Raw genomic sequence first — 14,448 nt, 5'->3', positions numbered from 1 at the left:
TATTGAGTGTATCTGCCACCATTAATAATATTCTCAGAACATTTTATGAATGTTGCTTTGTAATTTTGGTAAAATTCCTTCTTTGTTATTATAGAACATTGCAATTTTTTTATCAAGGAACATTCTGCAATCTGTTACCTCATCGGAATTCCCAGAACATCCTGAATATCTTGCAGTCAAGAATGTTCTACCATTGTTAATGTGTCACATTACAGGAACATTTTATAAAAAAACATTCCATTATCTTAGGCCTCAATAATATTCTCATAACATTTTATGAATGTTGCATTTAATGTTCTTCCGTGTTATTATGGAGCGTGGTATCAATGTTTTATTAAAGAACGTTGTATAATCTGTTATCTAAACAACATCCCCAAAACATTTTCAGTATGTTGCAGGCAAAATGATCTACCTTTGGAAACACGTGATATTACAAGAACTTTGTTTTAAAAACATTCCATCATCTCAGATCTCAGAAATATTTTCAGAACATTTTATGAATGTAATGTTCTTCCTTTGTTATATGCACATTTACAGAATACAATGAACCGACGAGGGCCGAGGGGCACTGAGACTATATATAGGGAAACACTAACCTGGAGAGATTGAACAGGGACGTGACAAGGATTAAACACTAATGGGGTCTGGCTGGACAGGTGAGCGGGATGAAACACTAATGGGGCACTAACGGAGAAACAAGAGGGGGGAGTTAAAGGACACGACACCGGAGAGAGCATGGCATGACAAGACAAAAACAATGCCATGCCCTTTCTCCAATTGAAACACATGGGTATGACGGGATCCCGTCACAAGACTCGAGAATCAAGACAAGTTGAGGTGGGATCATGACACCTGCCACAAACATCCAGTGAAAACATAACAAATCTGGAATCTTAAAGGACACAAAGAAGTAAACACATTATCAAAATACAAAACAAAATACAACTTGTGGAGGAAGCTCTAGAACACCTTCCCAGCACACTAGTTCTAGAACTCCTGGCAGTAGAGAGTGAAATGCATACAGATGAAGCCTCGATTGTAGCATCCAGTCCTAATAGGGCTAGATGTGCGAGAGAAAACCATAGTGAACAGTGCATCGTCTCGTACGACACAAACAAATCTACTTCCGCCCAATCAAACCTCCTGCAAATCCGCTCCACCACCCCGAGGTGAGATCTCCATTCCCTGAGTTTCAGCCACTGCATCGACAGGCGTCTGCGCCCTGATGCAGATGTCCAGGCATGTTAACTTCTCTCAGCTTCCTCTTAGACCACAGGAGAATCTGACTTGCCAACTTGTTACTGTAGAAACCCCTGATGATTTATTTATGAGACCTCTCGTGTGTTGTCTTTTCTGATAAGCATATGCTGACAGATAGTGGTCCTACCATCGACCATGTCTACATCTGTGTTCCATAATGGCTCCCCATCCCATGAGTGAGGCATCGGTTGTAAACGCAATGCACCAACAATAGCCCCCCAGACCTGGGCCTTGGGTCAGAAATAGTATTACTAGAAACAGTATTTTCGACAACAGCTGCGTCGTCAAAAAGACATGGGACATCCAATGAAAACCTTGTGAGACGATTTGATGTCTGACAAGTTTAACCACAGATGCTCCTCAGTTGCCACCATAGTGCCCATGGAATGGCCCAAGGCACTGGCCGCCTCACAGGTGGCATAGAGAGAAACATCTTTGGTATGACGCATGCCATACAGCATGAGTCTAACTGCATCTCCATTAAAAACCCGCCCAGAGCCGTAGAAAATTAGAATAATGACACTCACATAGACCTCCATTGGAAGAATGAAATGCGGAAGTATCTCGCATCCGAAAGTTCCAAATATTTTACTGAATCCCATTCATTTCGTATCCAAAATGCATTTGCTGTACAGTTGGTGAAATAACTGCATGTTTTTACATTTTAACGAGTTGGCAGTTGAATATAAATGTTAAAATGAAACACAAAGACTTATATCTTAAAAAGCTTATATTCATATTGCTCCCAAGACATAAATGTAGTCAACATAGTAATCAGTGTACACAACATACTAATATTTAGCTAAATGTATGCAAACACAATTTAAATAGGTTGACAGCTCGGATTTGTTTGGAACTACTGAGCGCTCCATGAACCACTTGGCGGTGAGATCGAGTGTCATAAGTCTCATATTCAATGTCAGTTCCTGTAGTGTGTCAGCCTGGAATGTTTAAAGCAGGGCTGCTTTTATTAATTTAAAGCTAAAAACACCCATATTTTCCAGAACAAATCCTCCTTTTCCCATACAGTGTTTTACCACCGAAAATAAGTCTGCCCACACGGCTCATCCTAAAAGCTGCCATCTTGGGCAACTAACTATTTTCACATACATTTAGGACCTTGTGTCAGGAGCCAGGTGTCTGCTGGTGTCCACTCGCTCCACGTGAAGTATAGAGGGTATGCATGCACGTGACAAAATGGCTTCCTGCAATATCAGGAAATACAATTATGCACAACAATAGATGCTGTTAAAAGTCCAGTCAGTAGTATCTAGGGGCAAGGTTGCAAAATACAAACAACCGCTCACTCCAATCCTCTCCCACCCTTTCGAAATTCTACGACGGCTTACTATATTACTAAACAGAACATGGATTATGCATGGTGTATGTAGATAGTAATAGCTTATTCTAAGTTAATAAAAACATAGCGCTTCATTGTTTATGCTTATTATACACCTTTGAAGGCATAGCTATGCATATTATATTGCATTTCTATCACTAGATCATCCCAAAAAGTACATACTGGACATACGGAACGAGTCCGAAAACAGCTTAACATAACCTACCGAAACAACGACTATGCAAAACCAAACTTCCATTAAACCTTAATTGTAAAAAACACTAGTCACTGTTAAAAGAACAAGCACTTATTCGAGGGCTAAAAATAGTCTCACGTTAAGCTTGTTTATTTTAAAGAAACTACATAAAGTGGCTCAAGGCAGCGACAAACTGAGAATATAAAACTTTTCTGTTATCATGTTTATGTTTGATATCACTGATCAATAAAATGTATTTAATTTGGTTTTCCGTGGTTGTTGTTTTGGTACGTTAAGCTGTTCCATTATAATGGATTTTCAGAAGAAAATGCTTAGCGCAACATTTTTTACTTGATCTGTTTAATAAGGGCTCGTTCTTTTTACAGCATCTAGTGTTTATTACAAGTAAGGTTTGACAATTATGAGGTGGAAATTATGCCCCTGGGTGTAGAATATCTCACTTAGTTGCCAACATTTCAATAACTTTTAAAAATATAATGATTTACACTCTCTTAGCATAACATAACATTTGATGCACAACAATATCGAGGTGCAAATAGTAACGTTATTTTCCACTATTTAAAGAGTTTGGTTCCAAAATGCGATAACTCAGTTAAATGTTTTTTTTTCAAAAATCATGTTTTTTTATTGTGCATTCCGATTAATATCAATCAAACTGCAGTTGGTTTGTTTTCGATCCAAGCTATTAAAACTAAATAAAATACAGCAAGCTTACAAACACAATAAAAACATAATAATAAACATGATTTTAGATTTCTTTGTTAAACAGAGTTATATCTCATTTTGGACTCTTCATTTATAAGGATCAATAGCATCTAACTACTTAATAAAAAAAATTCAGCTATTTTCGTTTTTTATAAAAAGCAATTCTGCCTTATTTACTCAGTGTAATGTTTTGTCAAAAATAAATATAATACATTTAATGAATGTGTATATTCACCAATATATTATTGTTTTTGTTTTAATAACGTTGCTGTTACATTGATAACACAAGTGTCTCATAACGTCACGGCGTTAGTGAAGGTCAAGTGTCACGAGTGGTCTAAAAAATATTTTTTTTACTAAACATTAATGTCCACATACACGTCATCAGCGTCAAGCCAGAAAGAAATTTTGCATGCAGGCCAGCAGTAGTTATTTCTTTATTTGAGATCGTGGCTAATAGGTCTACAGGAAGAACGTCTCGGTTACGTCTGTAACCTCGGTTCCCTGATGGAGGGAACGAGACGTTGTGAGAGACTGACTGGGGTTTGATCTTGAGAACCTACCTTCTCCGAGATAATTAATTAATAAAACGCCAATGGGCTTGGCGAATGGCACGCGCACGCCAGTCTCCGCCCCGTGCATACGGGTATAAAGGAAGATGGCGGCGGTCATTCACGCACCCTTTGTACTGAGGAACCTGAGAGGGCACTCCCGTTCACTGCAGTGATTCGGTGCAGCGTTGTGGCATGAAGTCACAACGTCTCGTTCCCTCCATCAGGGAACCGAGGTTACAGACGTAACCGAGACGTTCCCCTTCAGTCGGTCTCTCGACGTTGTGAGAGACTGACTGGGGATCAATCTTAAACGCCACAGCGCTTGCACCGATATCACGACCTCTAGCGGAGCGACCCTGACTGGGCTAGCGAGTCCCAGAGTGCTACCGCGAGACGTAATCTTCCAGTCATATAGTATTGGTCATACCGAGAAGCCTCTACTGACGGCCTCACGGACAGTGGCGTACGCCTCTAGTAGCGAGGAGCTGTCCGGAGCCGAACACTGGGGAAACACTGCTCTCCTCTTAGAAGAGTGTGCTACGGAGGCCACATCCTACCCGGAGGGGAGGTACATGTGGAGACATGACATGGTCTCCCCGGCGGGGAGAACAACATGCGGAACGGTGTTAGCCCGAATAGGGGGACAATCCAGGTGGGATTACCACCGGCGGGGAGGTCACAGATTCACCAATCGGGAAATCCTGAGTGAGGAATTCAACACACGGGACGACCCAAAGGGGAGTCACTACGTATGGGGCACTAGTCCTAATACAGGGGTCTGCCTGAGCAGGGATGACTCTACCTGTAACGGACCTGGTTCTAACAGACGGCTCCGCCCAGTCTGTTACCAAGTGCAATGCTTAGTGATGGATGGAATGCCTATACTTTGCCCGAGAGGGGAAAGTAGGTAGGCTACAATAGCGCACTAGTCTCACCTGGTGAGGGGAGAAGGCGCTTTCGCAGGCGTACGCCCAAACCAGGAGCCCACCCTAAACGTTGGCGGCGTTTAAGGGATGTGCTGCAACTGGTTCCACGTGGAGATTGTAAAATCTCGTGAAGGTACTGGGCGTAGCCCAACCCGCAGTTCTACAAATGTCTGCCAGAGAGGCGCCCTGTGCCAGTGCCCACGAGTGGAGTGGGCTCTCACTGCCAGCGGGCACGGCGATCCTGGGATTGGTACCCAGTGCGCCACTTCTGTTTGGAGACAGCCCCCCCCGGGTGCAGTCTCCCAGAACAGACAAAGAGCTGCTCAGAGCTTCTGAGGCTCTGTGTGCGGTCCAGACCGAGGCGCAGCGCGCGTACTGGACACAACACATAGAAAGGTTGGGTCTTCCTCTCCGGAGGGGAGCGCCTGCAGGTTCACCACCTGGTCCCGGAAGGGAGTAGTGGGAAGCTTGGGCACGTCGTCGGGATAGGATCTCAGGACCACGTGAGAATTACCGATCCCGAGTTCCAGGCACCTTTGGGACACAGAGAATGCCTGTAGGTCCCCCACCCTCTTGATGGAGGTGAGCGCCACAAAGAGTGCATCTTTCATCCGACTGAGGAAGATTGGCAATACTTAGGGGCTCACCAGGGCCGTACCAAGGCCCTGTAGGACCACATTAGGGTCCCAAGAGGGTACGGAGCGCGGCCAGGGTGGACACACCCCTCTCGCGCTCCTGAGGAACCTGGTGACCAGGTTGTGCTGACGGGGATACTTACCTGCGGGTCAGCACTGATCCGATCAGGCAACTCCGCGGGTTCTCCTCCCGGGGAGAAAACCAGGACAATTGGCGCCACTTATAAGCGTATGACCGCCTAGAGGCGGGGCTCTAGCCTGTAAGACAGTCTCCCGGACCGCTAACGGGCAAGCCCTCGTCCCGTCCAGGGGCCAGGCATGGAGGTTCCAGAGGCCTGCGTTGGGGTGCCACAACGTGCCCTTCCCCTGCAACGGAAGGTCCTTCGTAGGGGAATGGGCCAGGGGGGGCTGTCGTCAGATCTACCAGATCCGAGAGCCAGGTCTGGTTGGGCCAGTATGGCACCACTCACCAGAACCTGATGCCCCTTTCTCTGACCTTGCACAGGACCTGTGCAAGGAGGCTCACTGGGGGGAAGGCGTACTTCCGCTTGTCCCGCGGCCAGCTGTGTGCTAGGGCATCCGTGCCGAGGGGACCCTCGGTCTGGGAATACCATAGCGGGTAATGGGTGGAGTCCGGGGAGGCAACAGGTCCACCTGTGCCTGCCGAACCGCTTCCCACATGAGCCGGGCTGCACGGGGATGGAGTCGCCACTCTCCGTGGGGAGTACACTGTCGAGAGAGCGCATCGGCTGTCTGGTTCAGGTTGCCCAGAAGAAACGTGGCCCGCAGGGATTCACCTGCTGACTCCCAAGGAGGAGGCGTCGGGCGAGTTGTGATAACTGCGGTGAGCGTATGCCGCCTTGCGATTGATGTACGCTACGGCAGTCGTGCTGTCCAACCGGACTAGCACGTGTTTGTCCTGCACGAGGGGCTGGAGCCTCCTCAGTGCCAGAAGGACTGCCAACAACTCTAGGCAGTTGATATGCCAACGCAGTCGGGGACCTGTCCACCGACCCGATACTGCGTGCCCACTTGCACACCGCACCCCACCCTTGCAGGGAGGCGCCTGTCGTTCCCACGACACGCCTCGAAACCTGTCCGAGCGGGACCCCCGCTCGGAGAAAAGGTCAAGTCTGACCAGGGTAAGACAGTGCGAAGGCACTGAGGCGTTACCGTAATCCGCCTGGTGCCGGCGTGCCACGCCGTCCAGGGAACCCGACTCTGTAGCCAGTGCTGAAGCGGCCGCATGTGCATCAACCCGAGAGGGTTACCCCCGTCGAGGACGGCATGTGCCCCAGGAGCCTCTGAAAATTCTTCAGCGGCGTCGAGGGATTCTGACTGATCAACCTCAGACAACGCAGCACTGACTGTGCACGCTCGTTGGTGAGACGTGCTGACATACGGACAGAGTCTAGTTCCATACCGAGGTAAGAGGTGCTCTGCGCGGGGGAGAGCTTGCTCTTCTCCTGGTTGACCCGGAGGCCTAGACGGTCTAGGTGCCGAAGCACAAGGTCCTGTGCGTGCACAACACATCTCGCGAGTGTGCCAAGATAAGCCAGTCGTCAAGATAGTTTAGCACTCGCACGCCTTGCTCCCTGACAGGAGCTAAGGCAGACTCCACTTGTTTGAAAAAACACGTGGAGACAGGGCCAGACCGAATGGCAGGACCCTGTACTGATACGCCCTTCCCTCGAACGCGAACCGTAGAAACGGCCGGTGTCGGGGGAGAATAGAGACGTGAAAGTACCCGTCCTTCAGGTCGATCGCCACGAACCAATCCTGGTGACGTACCGAGACCAGGATGCGCCTCTGCGTCAGCACTCTGAACGGCAGCTTGTGCAGGTGCTTGTTCAGGTGCCGCAGATCCAAAAATGGGCCGCAGCCCCCCGCCCTTTTTTGGGCACGATGAAGTATGTAAAACTCGTACGACATCTCGGTTATAGGGACGGGTTCGACCGCACCCTTCGCCAGAAGGGCGGCGACCTCCGGCCGAAGTACGGAAGCATTCTCTCCTCGCCCCGAGGTGTACAGAATGCCACGAAACTTGGGGGGGCGCCTGGCGAATTGGATCGAGTAACCGAGACGGACCGTCCTCTCTATCCAATGTGACGGGCTGGTGCGCTACCAAGCGCCCAAGAACCGTGACAACGGGACCAGAAGGACAATCTGCCTCACCGTGCCGGGGGAGGCTGGTTCGGTGGCTGACAGTACGGTCACCTCGCACAGGGGGGACCCCCAGGGAGGTTGACGGCTCTGTATGTTTACCTGCTTCAGGCGGCCCAACGCAATGTCCGGAGGAGATTGCGGTCGGCGGCCCGATCCATCCCATACACCGTCTGGACGAGAGTGTTGTGGAGGAAAACCCAGGGGAGATTTGTCTCTTTGAGAGTATGTGGGCGCCGGACCCTGAAAAGGGCCCAGACTCGATGGAACGCGGCAGGCAGCGTCCTTTTCCGATCCGGCATTGGAAAGGCCGGGATTCGGGCCCAGTAAAATCTCCCCCTGGTTCGTCCCGTCAGGGCCGCTTAAAGAACCTCTTGGCGGGCTGCTGACGGGGAACAGATGCCCTCTTCCGCGGGGGTCCGCCTCTGGTGGGTCGTCCTCTGGGAGGTTCCTTAACCGGAGGGCCGCCGCGGGAGGGCAGGGCTGCTGGGAACCAGACTGTGCCCGAGACCATGCCGACCTGTTGGCGGGCACGTTGGCGCGTGGCAGGATCTGTTCGATCGCCTCAGTCTGCCAGACCGCGGAGAACTGCCGTCCTCCACGGTATCACCAAGCAGCCCTGCTTGCGAGATGGGCGCATCCAGAACCGACGTTCTGGGCGCCGCTCACCTGCGCAAGACTAAGCCACAGATGCCTCTCTTGGACCACCATTGTGGACATCGACCGACCCAGTGCACGTGCCGTGGCCTTCGTCGCTCGTAGCGCGCGGTCTGTGGCAGTACGTAGCTCTCATACGAGTTGGGTCGAACTTCCCGCCGTCCAAATCCTTCAGGACTTACCTGAAAAACCCGGAGGACCGCCATGGCGTGGAGAGCGGAGGCGGTTCGTCCAGCAGCACTGCAAGTCTTCGACGAGTGTCGAAGAGCTTACGTGCTCTGGACGGGAGTCTAGGTCGAGCCCCCCCAAGTGGCAGCTGTCTGCGGGCACAAGTGGCCCGCGACTGCACGCTCCACGCGGGGAACGTCAACATAGACTCTAGCCGCCCCACCAACCAGGGAAGTCACAGCCACAGAGCCCTCCGGCCTGAAACGCGCCAAAAGGAGCGCATTCCAGGACTTGGCGAGCTCGTCATGCACCTCCGGGAAAAATGGTAACGGAGCGGGGCGTGGCTTTTGACCACGCCCCCGAAACCGCGCATCTAGCCGCGAGCGTTCCGGCGAGGATGTTGTTACACCCTGCAACCCGATGCACGCGGCTGCCCGGGAAAGCATGGCCGACATCTTAGCCTGAGTCTCCTCCGGAGCTCTCTTCCGCATCCGATGCCAGCAGGCAGCTGTCCGACGCAGCGACAGAGATAGCGTCATCATCCGTGTGCGGAGTCTTACCACTATGAGACGGCCGTCTGCCGCTCGTAGGGGACGAACCAGGTGAGCGTGAAGGGGTATAGATGGTCCGCGAGCGTGAAGCTGACGGAGCGACATCTATCGCGTCCCTAAATCACCCCCGCCGCTCGCCAAAGCGGTCAACCTCGCCGAAACGGCAGCTGAACACGCCTGGGAAACAGACGGGGTGGTGGCAGCGCTCGAAAGAACGTAGCCAACCGTGACCGCAACACCCTGATTGCTATGTCCGCACACACGGGACATTGCATCAGTGAAAACCTGCCTCAGCATGCTTGAGCCCCAAGCAAGTGACACAGGAATCATGGCCGTCAGACTCCGGGATGAGTCTGTCGCACCCAAGGATACAGCTACGAAACATGCTCGTAGCCGGAGGGACTTACCTCTTAAGGTCTGTAGCCTTCTGCCGAAACGCCCAGGGGAAGTCCACCGAAAGGAGAAGTCCGCTGCTCCGCGTCATAAATCCAGCAGGTTTTTCTCGAAGTCGAGTATCGCGTGTAGCATCAGCAAACACACAGGTTCCGAAGAACAAAGGATGCGTGAATGACCGCCGCCATCTTCCTTTATACCCGTATGCACGGGGCGGAGACTGGCGTGCGCGTGCCATTCGCCAAGCCCATTGGCGTTTTATTAATTAATTATCTCGGAGAAGGTAGGTTCTCAAGATCAAACCCCAGTCAGTCTCTCACAACGTCGAGAGACCGACTGAAGGGGAATGTATAATGTCACAGGTTGATTTCAATGTGCTGTCGCAATGCAGCATGCAATTGTGTTTAATCGCATGACTGGTTTGCCCATGGTTTATTATAGGTTGATGTTTGGGTGGTTAAGCTCCCGCCAAGCCGCTAGTTTCATACAACAGATCGTGCTTTGGCTATAAGCATACATATAACATGCGTTTATGTGTTTGTTTTTATGCTGTATTCCATAATCACACTGGCATCCTTCTTTATTCTCGGCAGCAACTAATTTCTGCCAACGTTATTTATTAACATTAATCTTAAAGCTACAGTTTGTAGAAAGCGCCTCTATTGGGCGCAAAATCAAAACAACAACCACCACTTGTAGCTTGATGACGCTGCAAAGGAACGTGGAATGATGGGACCTGTTGTCTTCCACTCCACCGCTGATGGCCATCAATCAGACAGGAACGAGAAATCATGCTGGCGGACGAGGTTCAGTAATAAAGTTTGATGAATATTGCGTATAATTGTGGTCTATAAAAAAGTGATTGCTCGAAACAAGCTAGTGGCTAGACGCTAAACACTACTTCTGCATTTGTCCCCCCGACACTGTTGTCATAAGGTTTCTACGTCAGAAAACGCCGTAACAAAGGGTAACGCGGATGACGCCATTGACAGGCGACTGCACAGCCCTGTGTCAGTGTTTTGATTAACTTTTCTCATGATTTACAAGTAGTTGGAAACATTTGAGATTCGTAACTTCTGCCTTGGTAAAATAAATTCAAAGCACCCCCTGCTCAAAATACTTTCCTGCGGCTATGCCCTCGACTGTCTCTTTCACTATGTTTGTTGGACTACCTACACTATGTTTGTCTGCCCTGTTGATTTGCTTATTGTTTTGCTTGAGGCTGTGCTATACTTAATGTATAACTTTATACTCTAAAAGTGGATAAATTAGTCCAATTTAATACTACAAGTACATTAATATTAGTATACTTGAATTTTTTTTTTAAGTATTTATAAAATTGACATTGAAGTATACTTATTTTCTTGTAAGGAAGGGTCACATCCAGGTCAAAAAAACGTCCAGTACTTTTAAATTGTTTTGTTTTTCATGTAAAAACGTGCTAACATTACAAGTGGACCTCAGAGAACAATATACATATGTGAATTAGGATGATGTATTATTCAACAATAATTGGTGTGGCAGTTCCAGACAGTATTGTGATTTGGACCATTGGATCTAAACAAACAGCATCGTGTCCTGTTTTTTCTTTGTTTTTATTATATTTTTTATATTTCAGTCCAGTTCCCAAACTGTAGCTTTTTCTTTGATTTTACACTCAAGACACAGCCATGCACAACTTAGAATTCAAAAAGTCTATTGCTTCAACCACAATTTAAAATAGCTTATCCAAAACAATAGTTCTCCCCTTCTCTCGAACACTTTTTTCATACTTTTCGAATTCTTTCATTTTTCTTTCAAAGAGCGAGGATAGGACTGGCTAAGATGTGCACAAGTCAACATCAGCAGTTTTCAAATGTCATAACTAGAATAACAATTTAAAAAGAAAACGTTTGTAAGCATTTTCAGTCTTTGTTCCATTCTCAAATTAGACACCAATAGAGGGATTTCATCACAGCACGTGTACAGGTTTCACACATTCAGAAGAAAAGGGTATTTACAAGAGACAAGAGGAATCCTGGAGTGAGTCATTGCGCTTTCCACATCCGTTACGTTTTACATGTGCTCATAGTTCACTTCGGGTCCAAGTCCTGACTGAATACGAAGGGTCTCTCGATGAGAAAGTCCATGGGCTATAAATAAATTTGCGTTGTGTGCAAGAATGTGTTCCTCCTTGCATCTGCTCCAGTATTTCGGGGTGGGTTGCAGTAGTGGGTCGTTTGGTAATGGGTGCATTAGCCTGGCCAATGGTGATGTCTCCGTTACGGGCATGAGATCTGTGAGAGATCTCCGTCATACTTCTGATTTGTTGTATTACTTGGGACAAGGGTGCACAATATTTACAAATATATATCAAAGAGCAGCCTGAATATTACTCTTGTAAGGTTTTCATTAAAAAAACATGACAATGTACATTAAATATCATCTTCAAATGTTTGTAATGCTAACTTATCAAAGGTTACCAGAGCTTGAGGAAAGTAATTCAGTTATGTCATGCATGAAACTGGTTTCGACTATAAAACAACACTCCCATTTGCCTGCTTTGATACTAGCCGTAGGTCTGGTTGTGACATCCATTGCGGTATACACGCCGGCATTAGCTCTATTAAGATATTGCTGTCCATGCCTTTAGATGCCTACGGTTGTCTGCTAAACTACTGTTCTACATCTACTTGTGTACCTGTCTGTTTATGTTGGTGCAGTCAAGTGTAATATCCTGAATTTTCACAGTGATTTGAAAAACAGACTAAAAGCAGGCCAAGGTTATCGTAACTACGCACATACATAACACAACTCCCACACCAAACACTCATTTGTAAAGAAATATATAAAGTTGACATAATCTATCAGACACCTACATCCTATACAAGGGCATATGCTAAGACTCCTGTATTGTATGAATCCCTATTCGTAAAAACCGAGAGAGATTTTAAGGATGACCTCAGCAAAAGTCAAACATTTTTAAACTTGTGACCAATGTTGAAAAGGCATTAGAAATAACACCCCATCAATGTGTGTTGCGCCCCATGAGGTGTTCAAATGGTAGGGTTGGATTTACAGACTGTTCTCTTAAGGGCAATTCGCACAGGACAAATGCTTGCAATAAAAAAATAACATCTAAAAAGAACGTAATACAAAGTGGAATACAATGCTTGGCCTTTGCATTGCTAGTTCGGTCCCATTCTACGTACTGTGCTAATAAATATGTAACAACGAGTTCAACCTCATCGCTCAGCAAGTTCTTTTCAATCTGGGGCATGACTTAAAAGAAAACTAATCATAGAAACCATCGTTTTTATGTCAATGCCCTATAATGTACACAGCAAATGTGCTGTGTTTCTTTATGTTGCGTCACAAACGTTTTCTGCCATAGTTTAGTAACTAGAAGGCCTTTAAAATGAGAAAATACAGATGCGGTGACGAGACCAACAACAAAGCCGTCTCCTTTGTGAACAGTTCTTTACCATGCAAATATTGTTACTGCCAACCAGTTACTGCTCTTTGAATGATTGTAAAGATTCACACAATGTGTGATTAACAAATGATGAAACACCGGCAAGGATTTCCTACTCTATAGTGGCCTAGACATAACATGAAAGCCCACTCTTCTTTTGGCTCTTCATGGGTTGTATCTGCATTTTGCATTAGCTCTTAAAATGCATAGTATAACATTGATGCTGTGTCATATGGCAAAGATATTGCACAAGAAAACACAGTCTGTGAATCCATTCTGTTTGAGAGAGAGAGAGCGAGCGAAAGAGCGGAGTTTAGCAAATATACCATCCTTCAAATTATTACATATTAATACAGTAACAAACCGAAAATCCATTTTATGTGTGTCAAACTCACAGAATCTGTCAAAGGTCACATTTAGCCCCCCCCCCAAAAATAGAAAAATAAATATTGCAAATGTTAACGGGCCTAAAAGAAAGAATAAATAAATAAATACATACATAGAAATAAACACATTAGCAAAGACATTGAATGCTAAAAGTTAGCTTCATTTTTTCTACATTAACGTTTCTCCATTTTTATTATGTATCTTTTGGTGTTGTGGTGAAATGTGACCATGTTTCGTGAGATTCACACTTGCAGTGATTTTGCACTCCATCTTTCTCTCTCTCTCTCTCTCTCCGAAACAAACACACTTCTATGCTCTGATTTGCACTCACACACAGTGTATGAAGGAAATGATTGCTGTGAATAGCTGCAGTAGACAGTCATGCAGATGTTTTAAGGAGATCCAGAGATTTGCAGGTGCACATCTTTGGACATTTATTACAGGGAAACCCTGTAAAACCCGAACATGGTCATTTGTAATCCAAGTCAGTAGTTAAATAAGAGCATAGGTTGGTTGATTTTAGAGGTCTAGTGTAATCCACATCTTTTATTCCAGAGAGAACGACCAAAGGAGTTGTTTCCAATTTGTCTGTCTCCTCTCCAGACGCACAGAGGTGGTTGCATGCTGATGCGGCAGTTCCAAACATCTGAGGGGCCAGGCAGCGGGGCCGACTCCATGCCAAAGACCTTGAAGAGCTCCACTTAGAAGGAGGTGCATGTGTAAGCATGTGCTTGTGTTTGTGTCCAAATTCAGAAATGGTGTTTTTGTGCCATCACACATATACACACATCAGCTCTGGCGCCTGAAGCAGCTTGTGTGCGTGTGTCTTTGTGATTGCGTATGTTTGCATGTGTTGGAACGTCCTAGGTGGAACATCCTAACGGCTGCTGTTCTTGATGGCTTCTTTAGCGGCTACAATCAGTGGAGACAAGCTGGAGAGAGGCTTGGCAAGCTTCAGGAACGAGTGCTGGAAAAAGAAACGATGTTTTATAATTAGGTTTAATCTCTTTCCCAGTTTTACAGTTATCCAGATGTTTGT

The 14,448-nt window shown here is 46.9% G+C and overlaps 1 protein-coding gene across 2 annotated transcripts in view; it reads right to left on the bottom strand.

The window, feature by feature from the left end:
- Window positions 1–11,183: 11,183 nt before the first annotated feature.
- LOC306904714 (serine/threonine-protein kinase PAK 3) overlaps window positions 11,184–14,448 on the bottom strand; it is a 28,442-nt gene continuing 25,177 nt past the window's right edge. For both annotated transcript variants that reach the window (XM_079474761.1, XM_079474760.1), the window contains one exon: window positions 11,184–14,376. In XM_079474761.1, the coding sequence (XP_079330887.1) occupies window positions 14,287–14,376 (90 nt within the window). In that variant the 3' untranslated portion in view covers window positions 11,184–14,286. The remainder of the gene's footprint in view (window positions 14,377–14,448) is intronic.

Source organism: Barbatula barbatula, assembly GCF_947034865.1.
Source record: "Barbatula barbatula genome assembly, chromosome: 2".
Taxonomy (NCBI): domain Eukaryota; kingdom Metazoa; phylum Chordata; class Actinopteri; order Cypriniformes; family Nemacheilidae; genus Barbatula; species Barbatula barbatula.
The sequence above is the reverse complement of the archived record's forward strand: the minus strand, read 5'-3'. Positions and strand labels throughout refer to the sequence as shown.